General features: G+C 41.1%; 1 protein-coding gene across 3 annotated transcripts in view; it reads right to left on the reverse strand.

The window, feature by feature from the left end:
* Window positions 1–23,502, reverse strand: part of adarb2 (adenosine deaminase RNA specific B2 (inactive)) — a 211,742-nt gene that overhangs the window by 184,605 nt on the left and 3,635 nt on the right. For 2 of the 3 annotated variants that reach the window (XM_014332433.2, XM_014332430.2), the window contains one exon: window positions 13,992–14,081. The exons of the other annotated variant lie outside the window; for it this stretch is intronic. Coding sequence is in view for 1 of the 2 variants with exons in the window: in XM_014332430.2 (XP_014187916.1) it covers window positions 13,992–14,081 (90 nt within the window). In the remaining variant the exon portion in view is untranslated. The remainder of the gene's footprint in view (window positions 1–13,991; window positions 14,082–23,502) is intronic. 3 annotated transcript variants of the gene reach the window in all.

The following is a 23,502-nucleotide window of genomic DNA, read 5'->3' on the forward strand; positions in this document are numbered from 1 at the left end:
TTGTGCGCTTTCTGGCTGCTGTGGTGGAAAGTAGTGAGATCCAAGCTCCAACAGCCATGCTGGCACGCGCCCTTGAACAAAACATTCTATCAGTGGCAAGTCTGGGGCTGTAGTTCTTTAGCTGATAGCGACCTCTGACCTCCCACCGGTGGTGGTGAAAGGAACGTTTTCTTGTAAGATTGCGGTCTGATTGTAACTGAAAGAAGCATGCAGTGTGCTGCTTTGGAAAGGACTTAAACCTCAATCAGTGTTTCCCATAGATTTAAATTATATTTGGTGCAGCAGCGAGGGGCAGGGACAGGCTGGGGCAGGGGTGGGCAGGATGGCTGTAACCACAGCGAGCACCGTGAAAGGAGCATTTGGGGTTTACAAGTTATGTACACTGAGATGAATAAATAGCTGAGTAATATAATCAGCGGCCTCTCGAATGAGTCCCATCCTGCTGATAAACTCCTGCTCTGCAGCTTTGGTGAGGTCGGCAGCGCCACACACGAACCATTTCTCCACCAGCTGCAGGCTCTGGTTAGAGCTTGAAGCAGTTCTCCACAGCAGAATAAAGATTACAGCAGCCAGCTGCAGACTAAGATGGTAGAGTTAGAGAATGCCTGAGATGACAAGATGTTTTTCTGGGAGAAGCAGCAATTGATATTGAGGACTGCCAGAATAACAACCTGTCCAGCAAGGCAGCGAATGGGGAAACACAAGAAGGGAACAGCTGGGGCTAGCTAGTTAGCTGTGACTAAACTGTCAAAATAAGAGCAAGTGGACTGCCCATCAGTCAATCCTCACTGGTGTTGTTCTCTCAGAGAAATGAAAAAATAAATACATTTATGTACATATATTATATATACATAATATATACATAATGCATAATTAAATGCCTGTTAAGTTAATGGGAAATATTGTTAAGAAAATCATTCGGAAATAGCACGGTAACAACTGGAAGAGCGACAGGACTTAGTGTTCTGAATCTTTAGTTTTATTTGTTTTCTGCTATGTTTTACTTGCATCTATTTGAAAGAGTGAGTGTAAACACAAAAACTTTTATTTTATATGCTGGAATCTGCAGAAAATAGGTTTAAATGTTAAAGAATTTCTTCAAGTCAAAGACTGTTGCATATAATGTCATTTTTGGTTAATGCAATGTGCATAAAATCAAAACAATTTCTAAAAAGAGGCTTTCCATTTGATTCAGTTTGGATTGTGCATGAAAAATAGAATTGGGCTGGAAGATGTATTGCTTCATTACCTATTCAGGTTGTGCATCATGTTTTTAAAAGTAACTAAGTAATAAGTAACTAATTACTTTTGAAAACAAGTAATGAGTAATGCAACGGGATTACTATTGAAAATGAGTAATCACTAATAAGTAACTAACTACTTTTCCCAAGTAACTTGCACAACACTAGTCAAGAGAAGCTGAAGTGTGCAACAGGTGAAAGAAGAAGGAAGGAAAAACATCAAAACCTGTTAAGAACTAATTATGCAAATTAGCTGTGCAGTGATTTAGCCTTACCCCTTGACAATGACAAAGGTTCCTCACTTTTATTTTCTCCAAAACACGATCGGTTATTTCAAAAAACAGACTTTTATTAAATTGTTTTTTTCTGACTAGCCTGAAGTGGGAAGAGCTCAGTGGGGATGCTTCCCAGCACCAGTCAGAGTTGAGCAATCTTTGGATCTAAATGTGTTGAAATATGCTGTTTTGTTGTTTTTGTTGTTTTGCTCGTGGTGTTTATTGTCAATCAAATCAAACCGCACCCACACACTGTAAGGGAATGTGTTAAAAAGTTTCAAAAACAAGTTGATCCTCATTTAGTCATAAATATTTAAAGTCACCTGAGATTCACAGCCAAGGCTTTACCGTTTGTTTGACACTTGTAAAAATCAATGCAGCATTCCTTGTTCACCTCATGTGAACGCTATATGGTTTTTTCTTTTCCTACCTAAGACTGAAGAGAGAATAAACAACCCTGAACGGCGACCTTAGTGAAGATAATATCGGATCATCGCTATCATGATCACTGAGATGATGGCAATAAAGACAGCATAACGACTTGGGGGGAGGAAGGGGGGGACTGTGAGGTGGGGTTGAGGGGGTAGAGGGTGGGCTTGGAGCAAAACAACGCCGGCTCCCATTTCCTCAACTTCAATTAAATGGCTTGTGACAGCGCGCATGTGAGGGCATATCTGCCGCGCGCCACTTGACTCCCGTCATTAGTGGGTGATGGTGCCAGGCTACACCAGTTTTATAAGCGTATTTTTAGTAATAATAACCAGCTGGTGAACAACGACGGCTGTGAAAACGCTAGGGGGCGCGTCAAGTCGAGACTGAGTCTCCAGGGTACGAGGAGTGACGTGTAGTCTTTGTTAGAGTGATTAGGCCTTTCAGTAAAAGAAGAGCAAATGAGGAGTGATGCTGTTCGTTCACATGTTATACACCTGATGCAATATAGATAAAACCATCATTTATAGAGGAGAGCTTAATTCGTTTTAACAGAGAGGGTAGAAAAGTAAACACGTCAAAGTAACAGCCAGATGCCGCTGGGATATAAAGAGCGCTAATTATAACGTGTGCTCCGCCCATGGCTCTCAGGTATAACGCCCTGGCTGCCGGGCGTAAACAACGCTCACAGTTACACGGGAAGGAAAATCAATCGACATCTGTTAATTCATCCCAGGCAGGAGACCAAATTGAAAAATGGATTACTCCACGTGCGCTCTGCGCAGATCTACATTGTGATCAAGGAGCGATGCGTCTCAGCACCTGCTTAGTGCAAGATAATGGGTAGCGCTGCAGTTTGGCCAAGAGCACAGCCAACAAGGATCGGATTACGGGGCTGGCAGGAGAGTGGGTCAGCGACGAGCAGGTGTGTGGAGGACTTCAGGCCTCAGCCGGAGCTGTTTGAGGAGAAGCATTATTACAGCCAAATACATGACCTATAGCCAAGTGATAACAATAAATGCCACTTTTTTGTGTGTTTGTGCATACTTTTAAGGATAATAATTACATTAAAATGTAGCCACACAGAGACATTAGAACCTTTTATCAATAAATATCTCAGGATTATAATTCTCTTTCTACAGAATCCAAAAACCGGAGTACAGAGACATTATTATAAACCTGCTGTACACGTTCTCAAGCTAAATGATACAACGTTTCATATGTCACGTTAATATATTCATAAAGTTTTAGATCTGAGAATTAGAAACACCTCTAGATAATAAATGCTGGTCAGCGAAATGCATTTCTTAAAATAAACCTGTTTACCATTCATGCAGATGTTTGCAATGTGAAGAGTAACTTTTTTTACGATCTTTGCTAAATTTCCTCTACCACGCAGCGCTTTCTTTTTGGTGTGATTCAGCGAGCGGTTGTTGTTTTTTTCTCCCCATTATAATGCAATAATTAAAAGTGTGCTCTTGTTGTTGTAATATGTGCCAATTGAACATGTTTAATATTGAGATTGCTGGTCTGGGCTCATTTAATTTTCCCCACTCTGCTGTATTCACATGATAATTCTATTTTCCTTCAGTGTCTCCATTATTACCAGCTGCAGCTGTAACACTCCCATTTCCCCACAGGGATCATTAAAGTTTCATGTTATTCCGTCTTATCTAAACAGGTGATGTCAGTGGCTGAGAAAAGAGTCTCCTGTTAAAAAGGTAAATTCTTGCTAGCAGCAAACCAGTCTTTATTACAGGAGACTAATGAGTGGAAATGAAAGACAATGGATCTATTCAGGGTTGGCTGGTTCTTTACTGTAGACACACTAATGATAATGCATTCTCTAGTTTTAACAGAGATCCAATCCATATGCCCTCTGACTCATTACATAACACCACTCCAACCCCAGCCACAAGGTCTGAGGGTGACGGTGAAAGCTAATCTGTTTTGCGTGATTATGTTTTGGAAATTTCTGCTGGAGCACATTTTCATTTACTACAGTGGAATATACCACAGTGTCGGTGCTGTTGTTATTACACATTTAAAAGGACTGCACTCTAACGGTCATTTTAAAAAGCGCTGGTTTAATTTGAGGCTCTCTGTGAATGAGCAGTGAATGAGTTTTCAATTAGCACAAAATATGTGAAATAACAACGACAAAAACATACCAGTGGCTGCATAGCTTACCTACATACCTTACAAACTGACTCAGAGAGGTGGAGATTACTAGACTGTGTTTTAGATCCAGGCAAGCTGATTTTTTCTGACCTTTCCAATTATATAATTATCTCATACAGTTAAGTTGCTAGTATTTGTAGATACCGGTGGATTGCTTTGCTTTCGTTGCTGTGAGTTACTCAAATACTGATAAATGTAAAGCTACAGCCAGCAGCTCATTAGCCTAGCGTGTACTGGAGCTCTAACTCATGTCATATTCAGCGCAAAATACACTCAGGAAAACTTTTCAAATTGCCAATAATATATAGAACTGGGAGACTGCAAACTGGGTATGCTAACTTTGCTAAATCTGTCAGCCAGCGCTTCTGAAGCTTATCACATTTTATTCATTCAATTTGTATATAACAGGGTTTTAAATATCAAAGTGAAGTTTAGGGCATCTAATTCTGTTTTTAATTTCTCTGTTTCAATTACTCACTAAGCTACCAGCTGGGAGCTGGCAACAATATATTCAGTAACAATACATTTACTGAATAAGTGAGTCCTATCAATTTTCTCACATAGGTCCCTGAAAGCGGGGAACCACGTCAACTAATAACTAAATTCCTCAAAATGTTTCAAAATTATGGTGACATGGTGACCTGTTCGGGTGCACCTGCCTCAAACCTTTCACAGCTTGGAAAATGGATGGATGGGCCTGAGTATTTCTCATGAAGATAATATAAATCTAAATGCAGTTGTGAAATTTGCCAGATTTTACTAATTTTAGTACGTTTTTACTACAATGGTGTGCATCTGCAGTTGCACTTTCATATTTAGCTTGTAGACACAATAATGCTCATCCACCTCCCAGCAAAATATATAAACAAATGATAATACATATTGCAACACAGAATTTTTCTTTAAATGCAAATCCCCAGATTATTCATTAGTAAGTAATCATAAAGTAGTGAGCAAAATAAAAAATATCATTTAAAAAATAAATAAATAAATTCCCAGGTAAGTGATTGTAGCTGTGAATAGAAGCACATGTGTGTGTGTGTGTTTGCATGCACCAGAAAGGCATACTTGCCTGAAGACAAATGGTCCTTTGACCTTTGTATGAACCAGCAGCCCCTGGTGAGTGATAACTCATGACCTGGTGGACGGGTAGGGCATCCATCTCTCACCCTGCTAAGGATGAATGTGATGATGAACGCGCCCGCTTGCTGCTATTTAGATAGCCCTGAAGTCACAGCTATGACAAACTACCCACACAGAGAGCCAGGGCTGAGCCTTGTTTATACTGTCTGCCCATTCACCACCAGGCTACGACTGTACAAACTCTAACAGTGCCACAGGGAACTTGTACAAACTCAGGGTCAAATAAGAAGAGCAATCTGTCTCAGTGACTCTGCTGGCTTACAGCTTTACTGCTCACACTCGTGCATACAGCACATACAGCGCGTGCATCTCCAATACAGCAGCTGAGAGCATTAATGTAGAATAAAGCTACGATCAACCCAAAAATCCAGCAAAGTCTTATTAGCATCCGACTGAAGTAAAGTGATCAGACTACAGTAGCGAGTCCAGGCCTCCAGCGCGCCCGCTCCTCTCCTCTTGGTTGACCCTGTGCTCACAAGCTGCTCTCTTCTTTTTAAGTCACATGCCTACAAAGTGAGGTCACACTTCACAGTGTTGACTAAAATTATGAACTGTGTCCAGATTGCCTCCAGCAGATAATCCTTTAGTCATCAGGGAGTCCTACGAGCTGTAATACCAATAGATGATTCAGTGAAGCTCACTTCTGTCTGATGACAACGACACTGTGGCGATTCCGTCAGTAAGCGCTGATGTGTTTGGTGGTGTTAGCTGCTGCTAGTCAGTGTTTCTAAACATGTCTTCACAGTGGGTCTAATGCTTTTGAGCTCAGACACTCTCATATGATGTGGGAATGTAATGTGGGGATGAATGTGATTTTTAGGACGCTAAAGACTAACATTAATTGCCATAGCTTTAGCTTTTAATTGACCCTTAAGCTATATGTTAATCAGATTTTGCCTTTCTTTCAGAATTCTCAGGAATCTAGAACATTCTAATAGAAGTTCTCTGGGTTCTTCTGTAATGTGCATCAGCGGTCCCCAACCTTTGTTGCGCCACGGACCGGTTCAATGTCAGACAATATTTTCACGGACCGGCCTTTAAGGTGTCATGGATAAATACAACAAAATAAAATGATAGGACCAAGACAGAAACTGTGGTGTTTTGTAAATATAATAAAAAAAAACGCAATTCACTGTATAATTGTGTAACTTTATTAGCAGCGTCCTCCTGAAATGCGCCAACAACATTGAGAGTAACAATGCTCTCTGGTCGCTATGGTAACGCATGAATATTACTTTCAAAATAAGACACAACTACATGGGAAAAGACCCAGGGAAATCGAGTTAACGATGAAAACCCTGAAAACCATCAATTTCTCACCCGAGCCTCAACTCTTGCGGCTCGCTACCAAACGACTCATGGACTGGTACCGGTCCGTGGCCTGGGGGTTGGGGACCGCTGGTGTACATGACAACAAACCTAGAATCACACATCAGTTCTCCTATATATAATAAAATGCGAAAAAATATAAACAGCTGATTAGTCTTTAGCTGATTATTTAATGCACTTTTTTTTTTTTAGCTCTGCTGGGTTTTTTTACACCTAAAATATTGAGAAATACTGCTTTAAACACAGAACACCAATAAATATATGTATGCTTATACATGTAAAATAGTTCCCCTTGAAATCTCTCACTAAATTATTTAAAGAACTGTGCTAAAAATGTGTCGAACATGTACAGTTTCCTTTCAGCATCTATCAAAAGCAGCATAAGAAATATAATGTTTCTGCTCACTGCAGCCTTTGTCTGCCATCTTAGTGTTTCAAGCCTCAGCTGTGGCAGACAGTGAGGAAGAACTCTCCCGGAACAGGTGCCAGGAAGATAATAGCACCTGCAGCCCAGCAAGGTCGCCACACTGACCCGCGGGTCCTTCTCTATTATTGCGTCTTTGTTTGACAGCGCACACTGTGTGTACATACATGCATGTGCCTGCATTCTATCGTGTGCACATATTTCTCTCCATGCTCGATTTCTCTTACACACAAGTCTGAACTCACACACGGGCGAGCGATTCTACCGTTATCCAACTGATGGTCCATTCAAATTAAAATGAACCTCCATCACGCTAATAGGGGGAGCGGAGAACAAAGCGCGGGCTCTCTGCAGTCAGCAAGAATAGCAGGAGGATTATCACCGCTATCGTCAGAGCTATTATCATTAAACCAAGTTGCCACTCTCCCTTTCCGCTGCAAACCAACAGGCCGCGTGAGTTTACTGCTGCACCAGTTTGAATCGGTGCAGAGCCTGTCGCTTTAGTGACAAGGACATGACTGTGATGTGAAAGCACAACAGATGACGAGTCTGATTTCAAGAATTATATCTGGACATTTAGGCAATTATGTGTATTCCTGAAAGCACAGGGCCTAATTTGAACTTAATGATACGTTTAACTCACTGTTGGAGGCATGCAGTATGTGCTGTTCAGAGTTCAAAAGCAATGCTGCAGTTCCATTGCCTCTGTTGACTCATCATCTGATCTGCTTCGTGCTGCAAATTATTTTCAACCCTGTCATCATCTGTATCCGCAGGTATTAATAGGGAGCATACTGAACTTCAATACCGCGGTGCATTTGAAGTAAACGTATATTGAAACCCGACTCATTAGCCTAACGGTGCCATTGTAAGAAATGTAGGTTAGTTTGTTCCCCTTTGGAGTGCTCATCACAAAAGAAACTGTTTGTAAGGATTGTTACCATCTGGTGGTAGCTAGGCTAATTACCAAAGATAAAATTTCTGGCTGTGGAAGAAGCTTTAACAGGCAAGGTGAAGATATGAAGAAAAGAGGTATTCTTTATAGTTACAGCAGCTGATGAGTCAAGCACTGACAAAGCCACTGCCTCATCTACAAGCTCAAAGTAAAGAAGAGGCTTCTATCGCTAGATAGCTAGCTACCTTAGCTATCTTAGCTCTCTTAGCTTAGGAGTTCTCAAACATTTTTGTCACGAGGTATGCTATTTATGAAAAAGCATCATACACAGACATTACTGCTTCAGAGCCACATCTTTTAACCCTCTGAGGCTCACTTTTTTAAATTATCTATCGATCGATAGATCGATGGTTTTAACATAACTTTATTCTTTCATGAGTTATTTACAAGTTTCTGACCACTTATAAAATGTGTTCAATGTGCTGCCCATTGTGTTGGCTTGTCAATGCAACCCTCTTCTCCCACTCTTCACACACTGATAGCAACACCGCAGGAGAAATGCCAGCACAGGCATCCAGTATCCGTAGTTTCAGGTGCTGCACATCTCGTATCTTCACACCATAGACAATTGCCTTCAGATGACCCCAAAGATAAAAGTCTAAGGGGGTCAGATCGGGAGACCTTGGGGGCCATTCAACTGGCCCACGACGACCAATCCACTTTCCAGGAAACTGTTCATCTAGGAATGCTCGGACCTGGCACCCATAATGTGGTGGTGCACCATCTTGCTGGAAAAACTCAGGGAACGTGCCAGCTTCAGTGCATAAAGAGTAGAGATGGACCGATCCGATATTACGTATCGGTATCGGTCCGATACTGACCTAAATTACTGGATCGGATATCGGAGAAAAATAAAAAATGTAATCCGATCCATTAAATATCACGAAAGCACCTCACAAAACTTGCAACACGCCGTAACTCACCTCAGAACGTTAGCACGTCGGAGCAGTATGCATCACGTGATAGAGCGGCTGTGGCATGCGGGACCTGTCGGTGGTCTGGATAGCATGTGGAGCTTCGCTAGCAACCCGGCATTTCATCTCCGACAAAGTTATCCCCGAGAGAAGTAAAGCAAGTGTGTAAGTCCATCTCTGAATGTTTGTAAAGCATTCCTGCGTTAAGCTTAACGAGCGACTGCCTCTCGCTCTCCGGCTGCTACTTCAATCATGAAACTGCTTAATGATCAGCTGATCGGCTTTTCTGTCGCGAGTCCGTCTCTCTTGTTTGTTTTTGGCCCACTTTGCACCAGAAAGAGGAAACCAGCGGCTGAACAACAGCAGCACGTTTAAGCTTGATACAGCTGTTGTTAGAATTTATTTAATATTACTTTCTACTCAGGATCTTTTTCTACGTAGCTGACGGCTGGTAACTGTGCAGGGGCGGATCTAGCAAAGTTTAGCCAGGGGGGCCGATAGGGCATTAACAGGGAAAAGGGGGCACAAAGACATACTTTTCTTTCTTATTCTCATTTAAAATGTCGAGCTTTTAATAAATAATTATCTGACACCCAAAGTTTTAATTTGATGTAAAATGAATAGAAGTCAATTACTGTATATAGTGACTATTAAGTCTAATATATATACCCTAGTAAGCTATAGTACTCTTTACTTTGGGAAGGTACCATCTGTGCAGTCTGCAATTTTGTTGAAGAAAGATGTTGAATCTATTTAATATTTCTTGAAAAATAATTGATTTCTGTGCATTTTTTTTCACACTGCATCAAATTAAGGTTGATTACGTCGATTAAGCATCATGAGGTGGAGCGTGAGGGGTGGTTCCCTATTTTTTATTTATTTATTTTTGTTGTTGCTGGGAGTTGGAACCCTATTAGTTAGGTTGCTTAATATTTATGCTAAGTACTCTTTAAAATACCAGAATAGGGAGGATGGTGTAGGTCTAAGTTTATTAGATTGATCAGTATTGCTGAACTATGAAATATTTTTTTTGTATACAGGTATAACAGAATAGCTTTAGTGTAGTTGTTGTTTTAAACTTGAGTATGAACTTGCAGACTTGCAAAATGCAGCAAGATATTTTAAAAAACAGTTTTGTTGATTAAAAAACACTATATCGGATTCATATCGGTATCGGCAGATATCCAAATTTATGATATCGGTATCGGTATCGGACATAAAAAAGTGGTATCGTGCCATCTCTAATAAGAGGGAAACACATCATCATGTAGCAATTTCAAATATCCAGTGGCCTTGAGGTTTCCATTGATGAAGAATGGACCCACTATCGTTGTCCCCATATACCACACCAAACCATCACTTTTGTTGTTCCAACAGTCTTGGAGGGATCCATCCAATGTGGGTTAGTGTCGGACCAATAGCGGTGGTTTTGTTTGTTAACTTCACCATTCACATAAAAGTTTGCCTCATCACTGAACAAAATCTTCTGCGTGAACTGAGGGTCCTGTTCCAATTTTTGTTTTGCCCATTCTGCAAATTCTGTGCGCCGATCTGGGTCATCCTCGTTGAGATGCTGCAGTAGCTGGAGTTTGTAAGGGTGCCATTTGTGAGTAGCTAATATCTGCCGAAGGGATGTTCGACTAATGCCACTCTCCAGTGACATGCGGCGAGTGCTACGCTGTGGGCTCTTGCTGAATGAAGCTAGGACAGCCACTGATGTTTCTTCATTAGTGACAGTTTTCTTGCGTCCACATTTTGGCAAATCCAACACTGAACCAGTTTCACGAAACTTAGCAAGCAGTTTGCTAACTGTAGCATGGGAGATGGGTGGTCTCGTAGGGTGTCTTGCATTGAAATCTGCTGCAATGACCCGGTTACTGCGTTCACCAGATATCAACACAATTTCGATCCGCTCCTCATGTGTTAACCTCTTCGACATGTCAATGGCTGTGAACAAAGAGAAACTTGTAAATAACTCATGAAAGAATAAAGTTACGTTGAAACCAAGCACACCATTGTTTTTCTTGTGACATTACCAATAAGTTTGATGTGTCACATGGCCCTCTTCCTATTGAAAAAACAAAAGTTGTATCCAAGATGGCCGACTTCTAAATGGCCACCATGGTCACCACCCATCTTGAGGAGTTTGCCCCTCACATATACTAATGTGCCACAAACAGGACTTTAATATCACCAACCATTCCCATGTTATTACGGTGTATCCATATAAATGGCCCACCCTGTATATATATACACACACACACAGTAATGATGCTGCTGACATCTTCAAATGTATATACATTTTTTCTTTAATTCACTGGAAATTCTTTTGAGTGGCGTATTTGGAAAAAAAAAAAGAAATACTCAGAATTTATAACGTTGTCTCAAATGTCTTTAATGCTTGGAAACTAATAGCCTTTTCTGATGGCAGCAAATCAATTGATTATCTCACTCCTTGAGATACCAGCGAGTAATAGATTTTAAGTGGGTCCATATTTGTCTTTGGTAATTAGGCCTTAACTAAAGTACATTTACAAATATCTAATTATATATTGGCCAATGACAACTATACTATATGTTCTTTGTTACGCACTGATAAAATAAACTGTTTTCTTGATCATATCTGAAAAATGATGCGTCAAGTGATTTAGAAATGGTGTAATCACCACAGTCTTTTGAGCACAGTGGCTCCATACAGCAGAGCAGTTCCAAACATGCACCAATAAGACAATTAAATACGATTCTTCATTTTCAGCTGTGGATGCGGGTATTAAAGGGTGTCTGAATCTTGGTGTTAGATCTGTGATGGAGTAGGAGGGAGCTGTTTAGGGTCTACCTCGCCTCTCGCATGACGTCAGTTGGGTTTGATTCTGGCCCCACCGCAACCCTGCTCGGATAAGACGTCAAAAACATGGATGGAAAAAGATGAATAAAGAACATCAGCAGATATATAGATCAGAATTTTTTGCTCTCCTGAAATGGGCTTCAGCCCCATCGGTCTAATTTGTTTTCCCCTGAAGCATCTCTGCAACGGATTTGGCGAATCAAACATGTATTCCACAGAGAGAGACAGAGAGAGCGAGAGGAAAAGAAAACCTGAAAGAGAAACAAGAGCAACAGAGGAAGGGATGAGAGTGTAAAGATAGATGCTATCCGACGGAGATATCATAGAATCCACTGATTACACTGCAGTAAATAATAAACAGCGATCGCATCCTGATTGATGTACATCTGTTGTTGCACTGAATATTTGCCCAGCAAGCATCCGATAGAGTTGCAGACTGTGTTGTGTGACTGTTTAGCCTATATGGAATAATGATGATGACTATTTAGACTTTTAATAAAGCATTCATATTTAACTTTTACCTAATCTATGTCTCTTGAACGTGTTCTGAGAATAAATCAATAAACAGTACTATGAACAGCAGGCATGGGGCTCAGGTGAATGAGAGAATGAAGAGAACACGAGGAGTGCGACACACACACATGAGACACCAAACAAGCAACTGGCGAGATGAAGAAGAGGAGAGGATGAGGTAGGTGCAAAGTTATCACAGTTTATCCCAGCTCCAGTGTGTCACAGTTCAATAGCAGGTATGAGACCAGGTGGAACAAAGCATGGATGGCATACAATCCAGCATATGGCAGGTTCATCAACATCGAGCTTCTCACTTTTCTAGTTGTTTTACACTGGCTGTAAGTGTTTCTGGTTTGATGATGAGGGACCCAGCCTACATAACCAGTACCTTTTGATAGATCACAGTGTTTCACTTTATATTCCTTTAACTTTAAAATGGGGCAATCTGCACAGAAACAACACAACCACACTGTATAAGTGAGTCTAAAAAGGAAGACAGCGTTTTTTTCCACTACTGTTATTTTAAAGCTTTAGTAAATATTTTTTCTGGTATAGTGTTAAAATTTTTTATTTCTAATCATATTACATAAATGATTACAGATTAAGCAATTTATTACTTTACCTCACCTAGATCAGTGGTCCCCAACCTCCGGGCCATGGACTGGTACCGGTCCGTGAGTCGTTTGGTACCGGGCTGCTAGAGTTGAGGCTCAGGTATGAAATTTATGGTTTTCAGGGTTTTTATTGCTATTTTTTAAAAATAATTTTTATTGTTATCTCGGTTTCCCTGGGTCTTTTCCTCTGTGTTATGAATAAATTGTCTTTCTTTTGGTACCAGTACTGGTTTTATTTTGTTGTATTTATCCACGACACCTTAAAAGCTGGTCCGTGAAAATATTGTTGGACATAAACCGACCCAACCAAAAAAGGTTGGGGACCGCTGATGCACGACTATTTGAACATGCCATGGTTTTAAAAAGAGACAAATAAGTACAGGACTAAAAGATTTTTAATAAATGAACTGTTTCTTTTCATTATTAATTCGAGAAAAAGACTGGAAAAGCAGCTGTACAATAAAGGCGTTTTTTACTGGTTTTACTGCTGCTTTCAGTGACTTACAGAGTATACCTTATGTCTATTATGTCTAAATATAGAATGGTGGGTATGTAGGTCCATGTGGGCCAACATTTGAGGCACTCTTAACCCGCAGATATCCTCTCTTTTTGTCCTTTACGCAAGGCAACATTTGTAGCCTGAGGTGCCACACACCCTTCACCAACAGCTCCGGCCCCAAAGCGCCACTGTCAGTGAGGTAGCAGAGGGGGTGGGGATGAAATTCTCCATCACGCCAAAGCCCATCCAAGCAGACCAATGCCAAAGCGCCGTGTGTGTACAAACAATTCAACTGAATCTGACTGGATGTATACTCAGGCCTTATCTGGGCAAAGCCAAATACTCTCTGAGCTATCAAAGGTAATGGATGAGTGATTGGAACTCTAAGTTTTTCGGGCAAATGCAAACACATCTATTACGCTCCACCACTTCAAGCTGTACAAATCAAAATCGGGGCAGCAAGAAGGAAAAATAAACTACACAGCATGTGACTGTTAGGAAACTTGGAAAAAACATCATTTTGCATATCGCACCGATCAGCCTGCAGGTCTAAAACTCTAACTCGGCCAACCCTGCGGCGATGCAACATCAGACACACTTAATGCAGGGAAAGATTTTTTTCTAAATACCTTTTAAAGGATTTGCAAGATAAGCCTGTCGGTCTCTCCTAGAAGGGGCCCCTAAAGGATCCTGGAATCGATGGATGGGAGAGGGATTTACTGTAGGGCAAAGAGGGGGAAAAATGTTATTTAATGCTTGCATGTGAGCAGAATAATGAAGCGGCGAGGATATTCGCATATGCGCTCATCATTATCAGTGCTCCTAATCTGCCATTAAGCAATTCCATCAGCTACAGGGATCTAATATTCGCTGCAAAAAGAGCGTATTTATCATTTACTATGAATCAACTGCTATCAGATGTATTTACATAGTGAGGAAGGAGTGTAAAAACACTCTTGACCCCTCATGCAGAGAGAAGTAAAAAATATCAGTGGTAGAAAATATTCTGTACACAGGCACAGTGACTGAGCTAATCATTCAGGCCTCGCTACTACAGCATTTCCCATAATGCTTACCACTTATCATATAATGCACTAATCCAATAAGGATGTATGGCATCATCCTCGGGTTATTACAAAAACAGATAAAGGAACAAAAAAACCAACCATGATCGTATTAAAGGGATCACACTGTTTAAGTTTAAAAATGCTCATCCAGATTAGCAGCTTACTACATCCAAGGTCCAGGCTAAAGTTATCATCTTGGACTAGTTTTAAATGAATTACAGACTGTTTGCAGTTCTGCGCTATCGGCCACATTCATCATCCAAGATGGCGTCAGCTACCTTTAAATCCTGCAGTGTATAAATAATAAAGCTCCAGCGTAACCGTGCGTTAAAGTAAAGTAGTTTGCTTCTACACAGCTATAAATTCCAACAGTCTCCTGTTTCAGCTAGCATGGCTAAAACTACTGACCACCTATTAGCTTTAGATTCAGTGTTTTAGCACAACACTGTGTACAAGGTCAGCAAGTGCGTTTTTGACATCTTTCTTACAGCCCTTCATTCTTTGCACCCATTAACATTAAAACCTGACAGTCTGTAACATTTTTTCAGCCACATCATGAAGTTAATGCTAGTTAGCTTAGCTAGCTACAGCAAAACTGATAAATACAAACTAGAATCAAGAAGCTAGCTTTGTTTATTGATATCTAAAATCAGCAATTTCAAGTGGTAAATCATACAGTGGTCAAGAGCAGAAGAACAGGAAAATATTTCATGCTAGCTCTCTAAGAAAATTCAGACTTTGCCTTCCCAAGCTGCTAACACCCACAACAAAAACCTACAAATGATGAAAAGCAGTGATTGTAGTCACCACCTCAGCCCAAATTGGTGAAGCAAGGTTAGGACAAGTTTCTTAGAGAACAGGCCGTGCAACAACATCTCTCCGCACACTGAGAACTCTTTTGGAGGTTGTTAAAAGGTGTAGCTTTCTCTCCGACCTCCGGAGAGAGCCCTCAGGAGAGGTTCTCTTGTAAAACGCTCCATCTTATTAATGGAAATAAATGCCGTTAGTGCCCCACCCCTCTTCCCCCACCCCCCCACCACTCCAACAGTAAGACGTGTCTATTCTTGGCTAAAGTCTCCTTCATTAACGTTATCTCAAATAGGCACCGAGTCTGATGGCTAGAGGAGGGACGGCAAGCGGCTAAGCTGCTTCATCCAATTTCATTATTCCATATGAGGCGGGGTATCAGTGTTAACTTTGCTATGTCAGCAAAGCACACGAGGCAGTTGTGCTGTTGTGTGGCTGAAGCATGACATAAGGCGAGAGGTGCCAGCAGCGCACGCTTTGCCAGCTGATCAGATGCTGACAAAGGCCATTCACGTGTTTGTGAGTTTTAATTTCCAAATGCACTCGAATGGCGAGCGAACACATTTCAAGGCTGACTTGCTGTATTTTGGACCGAGTTGGTAAAACAGCACAAAGCTTTTTTTGGAGCCCATATCCTAGCACCTTCTTCAGCTATTTTCTGCTTATGAAATATTTCCCTTTTCATAGCAGCAGCTACCGTGCTGTGAATACGCACATGAAGCTGGAGGACAACAATAACAGTGTGTGTGCTTCAGGGAAGAGGGAGAGAGAGAGGGAGACAGAAACTGAAAGGAAAAGACATGAAAGAAAGGAAGAAAGGGAGAGGAGGGATGAAGAAAGCGTGAAACTGTGGACCGTCAAATGATCTGGCCTCTCTCCAGGCATGATGACTCAGGGATGATGGCACAGTTAGAGCTAATTAGGATCATAAACTGGAGAAATGTTTTGCCACCATGATGTGTGGGGTGCTTCCACACTATTGGCAGGACTTCGCATTAGATGTGAGAGCTAGTCTTGATGGCATGATAAAATAATAATAACAGCGATGATAAGACACAAAAAATCCACTGCCATGAATTAAAAACTTGAAATTTTTAGGTGAGCAAATCTAGTTCAGAATTACCAGACTCAGTTTAGTGAAATGTAACCACACTACAGCTCTGTTTCTGTTTGACTTTGGCAGTCACAATGTAAGAACAAGCATGAAAAGTGCATTTTGGTTGACATTTGGAGTAAATCGAGTGCGTAATTTTGCTATTAGAAATGCAATTTCTTTGCATTTTACAGCTCTGTCTTCACACTAAAACCCTTCTATACAAAGTCCAGCTGCCACAATCCAGATAAGATGAGAGGAGGTGATAAAAACAGCTTTCCATATAACTGTGAAGGTTGTTAGAGATACCAGCTGCATGAAGAATACACCTCATCTACATGTTGTATTGGATGAAAAAGCTAATGTTAGTTACTGTTCCTCTAAAACCTTAAGTAGGAAAGATGAGATAGTATTCTTTATCTTAAATATCAATGCAACAAAAATGCTAAATATTTTTTAAAAACCAAATTATTACCATGTAAACAAGCTGAAAATGAAATATATTTATATATATGTGGTTTTGGTTCATGATATAAATGAAACTGGTATCAGGATGATTTCAAAGGTAGGAAGGTCAATAAAATTTCCCCCTTTTTCATTTTTCTTTTTTTTTGTCTTGTTCTCAGCTGCAAACTCTACAAGGTCCATCTGAAGACAGAAAAATAAGACCTGCCGTCATGTTAACAGCAAAGAAACGGAAACTGCCTGAAAGCAGAGACAGAAAACAAACGATCAAATGTTTAAAACGGTGACCCTTTTTTCATTCTGCATTATTGTACGATCTAAATGCGTTCGGTTTTTGGATTTCTGGTTAGGAAAAACAAGATGCTTAACAATATCGCGCTGTGCCTTGGGAAACCGTGGCAGCGTTTTGTCTTTAGTTTGCAGCCAAAATGAATATTGACTCAACAAAAAAAAAAAAAAAACATTCAAAGCACACATACACACACACAGTGGAAAAAAAAGATGTCTGAATTGTTCCTTTAAATTGTAATCCCTACTCTTACTGGATAAACAAATCACCAGCTTGTTGCTCCCAAAGCATCGCACATGTTCCCTTGTTAAAAACTCTCTCATCGATCTAACGTGCATCTCAAAACATACACAATAGTTACACTATTGCTCGGCTGTTGCTCACATCTGGCATCAGCCCAACAGCAGCAGCAGCAACAACAACAACAAAAACTTGCTTGACAGTTGCTACGAGACATCCAAACTCTCTTTTACACAACAGGCTCTCTCATGTTGCGTTGTTTTGTGGACTGCAGACGCATACACATTGACGGGAAGCGATAATGCCGCCGAGTTGCCGTGCCATATCTGTGTTTATGAAGACTGACAGCTCCCCGCGAACGGCGACATGTACCGGGCACACAGGCGACAAGAACACACACACACACGCGTGCACGCAAACAAATTAACACACACAGAGGCATCACTCTGGAGCGCAATTTCCATCAGAGCGGCACACGCGCATTAGTGGCATGCAGTGTAACCAGCTCTCAAATGTCTCCACCAAAGTAGTCATTGTTGTGAAAGCTCTTGTGGACAGGCTGATGAAGCGTAACACATGACTAACTCAATTAAACTGTGTTTTTGTTGTCATAGCAACAAGTGCAACAAGGTATTTGCAATGAGTAATACCCTTATCTTTCCAACTGTGGGAGTCATCAAACAACAGGCTAATTAACTTAAGTGTCACCTTCTGCATTTTTTAAATCTGCATCTGTGCTTTTGATACTTGTTCTGATTCATTCTCTCCGCAGCCTGACTGAGGCAGCTCTTGCACTCCGCGTGTTATTGAGACATTTCGCCATGAAATTTGTTTTCTGGCCCTGAACTTTAAGTACAATTTCTCACTGCCGAGCTCCAAAAAAGCCAAGAGGGACTATTACCAGATAATTACTAATTATGCTAATGTGCTAAAGTTGTGCTATTCCTTTTCCTTGGTCATTTTATCAGCTGTCCTCAAGAGACCACAATGAGTAGTAATAACCTTTTTTTTCCCCAGCCCCCTCCTCCGCCCACCAGCTAAACGCTCAGTCAGCTAGAGGACGCCGTGTCCTAAACTGCAGACTCCTCCGCCGCTACCCTTAATCAGGAAGTGCCTGTAAATTCGCAGAGCCATGCGTGCGCACACCGCAGAACACGGCGCCGCTTCCATCGGCACTGACCTTCATTAACCTCATAAATGCCAGCGGTGTTTCTGTTGCAGCTCTTAATGCGGTTATCAGCACAAACACAAACAAATGTGACAGAAGTGTTTCAGGAATAAAACTAGTGCTTTTCATCTGTGAAACAAACCTCTCTCTCTTTCACACACACACACACACACACACACACACGCACACACACACACACTGTGTGACATTGGGCTATCCCAACATGGAAACCAAGCACCAATAACTGCATTCCTCAACCAGAAACCTTCCCACTCCTGATGACAATGACCCTACACCAGGAAACTGGTGCAAGGTGTGCATTGGCTCAGGTCCTCTCTGTGTTACCGCAGAGTGAGTTTATTTATCAGTGGATTCTGCATGTGAATGTAGGCCAATGCAGAGACCATACTGCAACTGTTACAATGCATGTGTGCATGACGGGGACAGTTACGCTAACATTAAACAATGATCTGAATGAATGCTGAATAAAACACTGTCATCATCCTTAAAGGTCTCTCACACATCACTGCAGACTCTGCTTGGACCACTTTCACTATTCCAACTTAAATGTAATAATTTTTTTAGCCAGATTTACTATTGAGCATTACGACTGTTTTTTCTTTTTCTTCTATTATTACTCACATTGAGCTTTTTTATTTTTTATTCTCAAAGACAGCATGAGCATCCTGGATTCTATTTAAAAGGAACCTTCGATTTATATATACTTGCTTTTTCTATAATTTATATGCTGCTTAAAAAAGAAAAAACTTGCAGTTTTGTTATGGGTGGGGGTGGAAGGGGTGGGGCTTATTTGACAGATGTTGGTAGGGAGGCAAACAGCAAATGACAGGAGAAAAATGGACATGACATTCAACACGTGTCCGTGCAGCTGGAATTAGCGGCAAGATGTAAACAACGCATAAAAAATGAAGAGTTGCAAACAGAGTCTCCAAAGTATATGAAGTTCAAAGCCAAATCTGGAAGATTTGCAAGGTGTACGAGGTTTAGCATGAACACAAGTCAACAAAAAAGCTCCAAGTGATCAGTCATAAGCAGTAAAGACCTTAAAGGACAGTGCAGCAAATAACAGCTACGAAGAATCGTGTTTCCTACAAAGCAATAAAGGCAAAACAGGTAAAGGTACTATATCTAAGACAAACAACACTGACAGACAGTGGGCTAGTGTGGTTACGTAATTCAATTAAAGCAAAGGCTGTTTTGTGTGCATTTTGTATACCGTCTATGAATTTTCAAATACTGCTAACGCTTCTATCACAACTGTGAAAACACAGCTTGTTCTCTCCGACAGGCTGCAACACATCTTCTTTAATCTCAGAGCTATTTTGGTCATTCCGAAATACATTCCAATACAAGAATGTTTGGTTTTCTTCCAGTAGCATCAGTGACTAGCACTAGCAGACAGTAATATTACTGGTCTGCACAGATACCTGGCTAATTAAACCAGTGCAGATGCAAAGTTCTTCAAATTTGTGAAATCGTAAAGGACAGTCTGCTCTGAGTCTGTGCCCCCTCTTCTTGACCTCTGCCCCTCAACTCAGCGGCGCCTCTATCACCACCGTTAGCGCTGAGAGGGAAGCGGGATGATACGGTACAGCCAGGAATTCCACTCACTCTTCCCTCCCTCTGCTTGGTGAGATGTCAGATAGTCACAGAGGATCACTGGGTGGGTGGGAGAGTGGGGGGAGAGGGTGTTTTATGTTGATTGACCCAGCCGCCGAGCTAATGTTTACTTGCGCCTCTCCAGAACGGAGATGTTCAAATGCGTGTAAACCCTCGCATCCCTCCACCTCAACTTTCACCGCCGCCACGGCAGCCCACACTCGACCCGTCTGTCGCCGTCGCCAGCTCACCAGGAAGGAGAGCGTAAGCAGTAATTGCTATATAAATTATGTTACACTCTGTGTTTTTCACATTTCCCCCCTCGGCGCTCTTGATGATACGCTGATATACTGTACTGAGAGTGCAGGGTGATAAGTGTGGCTGTAAAAAAAAATAATGTTGGCCAATAAATCTCGGCGGTGCTTATTTTTGTCTGTAAGAAAGGCACACTGTGGATAAAAGAGCAGGAATATGCTGCACATATGCCGCGGTTTAACCAGGTCACATCGTACAGATGACTGACAGGCGGGAATCTACAGGCAGATTTGTCAAAAATCAGGGGAGTGCATCATTCACCCAGATGTGCACGACTGTATTTGTGCAACTGACGTCCCTTTAGGGACACAGAGCTCACGGCTGTGACTAATTAAGAGGCAGATCCTCTGTGTGTCCACGAGTCCATCTGAGGGGGATAACTCTGCTCACACTGTGCTTAAAGAACAGCAAAAAAAAAAACAAAAAACCAGCGAGTGAGGTGTACATCTGCACAACACCGAGCTGACAGGAGTGCTGGAACCAGAACAATCTGAGGAGGCGGCGGCTGTCAAACAGCAGCTGAAAAAGCAGCTGATGGATTCAGTAAGGTGTGTGATTTTTAGGAAATCTGAGCAGGAGCAGTGAGGGCCGCCTGCTAAAAAGATGTTAGCAAATACATCCCCAGGCTGTAATCTTCACTCTTTACTTATTTATCCTGCCCATCCAAAAGAAATGAGCAAACACACCCAAAAAAGAAAAACAAAAAAAGGAGTCTGATGGAAAAAGAAATTAATCGAAGTTGCTGAATCTGCTTAGAACCTTTTGAATACACACGCAGGTTTTAGTCCATCTACAAATAATCTGCAGCCTTTTCAAGGGATTAAGCCACAAATGCCACCAAATAATCCCTCAGTGATTTATTTATTTATTTATTTATTTTCCTTAAAGTCTATACACATAATTGTGTGGAAATCTCGAGATGATGCTCGGCTGGCATTTGAGATGAAAGATGACGATGATCGGTTAAAAAAAAATGGAAACTGGAACCCTTCAGTCTGAAACCGGGCTTTTATTTTGACAGTTTTATGAAACGTTTAAATGTGAATACAAGCGTCAAGACAGGAAGAGCAGAAGAGTCAGCGGCCATCAGCGCGTCCCGAAGCCACAGTTCATTTACAGCCGGCCCCTGAACTGGCCCCTAATGTCCCGTGTTATCAGAATGAATCAGCAGAGCTGATAAATTAGCTGCTCGGAAATACACGCAGCGAGGGCCTGTCAGCTAATGTGCGCGCGCGCTTGTGTGATACTCATATGCAATGCTTAATGTTGTGGAACCAATTCTGTCGTTTTCCATTATGTAAATACATTTGCCTCAGCACTATATTTTATGTATTGTCTCCCTTGTCTCAATTACTTGGGCTATTAAAAATCAAGAGGTTATGGAAATGAGATGCAGTTGTCTGTTTTGTAGTTTGATGACAAGTGCAAAGTGTTTATGAAAGCTCGTTATGCATTCAATTGCAGTCGGATACGTCAACACGCTCCGAGCGTTCATCCATATTCCACAATGCAATGGGGTGGCACGTCAGTGTCTTCAAGCATAAACAACACAAACGGTCGTGTTATCATCTGTTATGCGTATAAATAAATAAAAATAAATATTGCTTAAATCTTCCTCCTCCTTTTTTATGGAGATGGCAGAAAAAGAGGAGGTGAACAAAAAGCAAAGAGTTTGAGGCCTGTGCCAGAGCAAACAAGTGCTCGGTGATTCAGTTCAGTATTAATTAGCCAAATAAGAATACCTGAGGAAATAACCGGCGAGGTTTTTATTTTTCTTCTTCTAAAGAATCAAAGCATTCCCTGACATATCAATAATAGCTCCTTTCTTGATCTTTCAAAATGTCACTTTGCAGCTCTTTTCCCTCTGTGAAGTGCAGCACGAAGGAAGTTGGGATAAAATTACTCAGCAATCACGGATTAATTTTAGCAGCGAGCAATGCTGCGTTTTCACTTGTGACCACTTTTCTTGTTTTTTTTCTTTTTTTAAAAAAGCAGGAATGCAAAGTCTCAAAGTGAGAGGTGCTGAGGTGGAAATGTTTCATCAGCCAGAGTGCTGTGAATTGTATTATTTTTATTTATTTAATTTTTTTGCATCATATACATAATATTTCACAAAGGTAAGAGTGTCACTGGCAGAGAGGATGCAGGGCATTTAAAACACACAAGGGATTTGTTTACCATGAACCCCCGTCAGCATCCATTACAGCATGGCTGCAGGGACAGGCGCTGAGCCTTAGGAAAAAAAATCCTCACTGTTATTATGTTTCAGTCACTGGAAATCAGCATGCTTTTCTGTTTTCATTACACATATAATTGGCTGTTTTACAGTTTGTCTCCAATTGTTAATCCACTGATTTCTTCATTAGAAGCTCCATAAAAGGAGGCTGAAAGCTTGGAATTAGAAACAGGCACAAATAAAAAATATCAAGACAAAAAAAACAAAGAAATATTATTTTGAAGGGCCAGATAAAATAATTGTAGGTCCCTGCTCCTTTTGTCTCCCTGTTGCAGGCCCATAACTGAGTCCTAAACTTGAGGCTTCTCTGTGTAGCAGTACAGCAGTGCAGTTTTAGCCTCTAATGGGTAAAAATTCTGTTTAGATGAGACAACAGGGAAAAAAAAGGAAAAGGACAAAAAAAATGTGAATTATTGGGATTTTGCAGTGTTTTCCAGCGTGGAGGAGGATGCTCTTTAATTATGCTACATTTTGAATATTTAAACTTACTGACAAGAACTGATGTGGCAATCTAACTGAAATTATGGAAGAAATCAGTGAGGACAGGATTCATGTGTATGCGCTGCTTAAAAAAACAAACAAATGAAGAAATCAGTGTTAAATATTGACAGCAGCCGTTCTGTCTACCGGAGAGCACGTTTAAAGCTCCATAAGAGCGAAATAATACTTTCATTCTCCGCTGTCCCGTTAGGTATAAGACACAACGAAGGCTCTGCGAGGACGACGCACGCAGCGGCAACTAAACTTTACACGAGAAAGGCGATTTAAAGCCGCCGTCTCCTCCTAAACAGAGATCACGTTTTGGTTTTTTTTCTTCAGTCACATTTCAAATATGCACTA

This window comes from Haplochromis burtoni, unplaced genomic scaffold, assembly GCF_018398535.1.
Source record: "Haplochromis burtoni strain Fernald_Lab_line unplaced genomic scaffold, NCSU_Asbu1 Contig_30, whole genome shotgun sequence".
NCBI lineage: Eukaryota > Metazoa > Chordata > Actinopteri > Cichliformes > Cichlidae > Haplochromis > Haplochromis burtoni.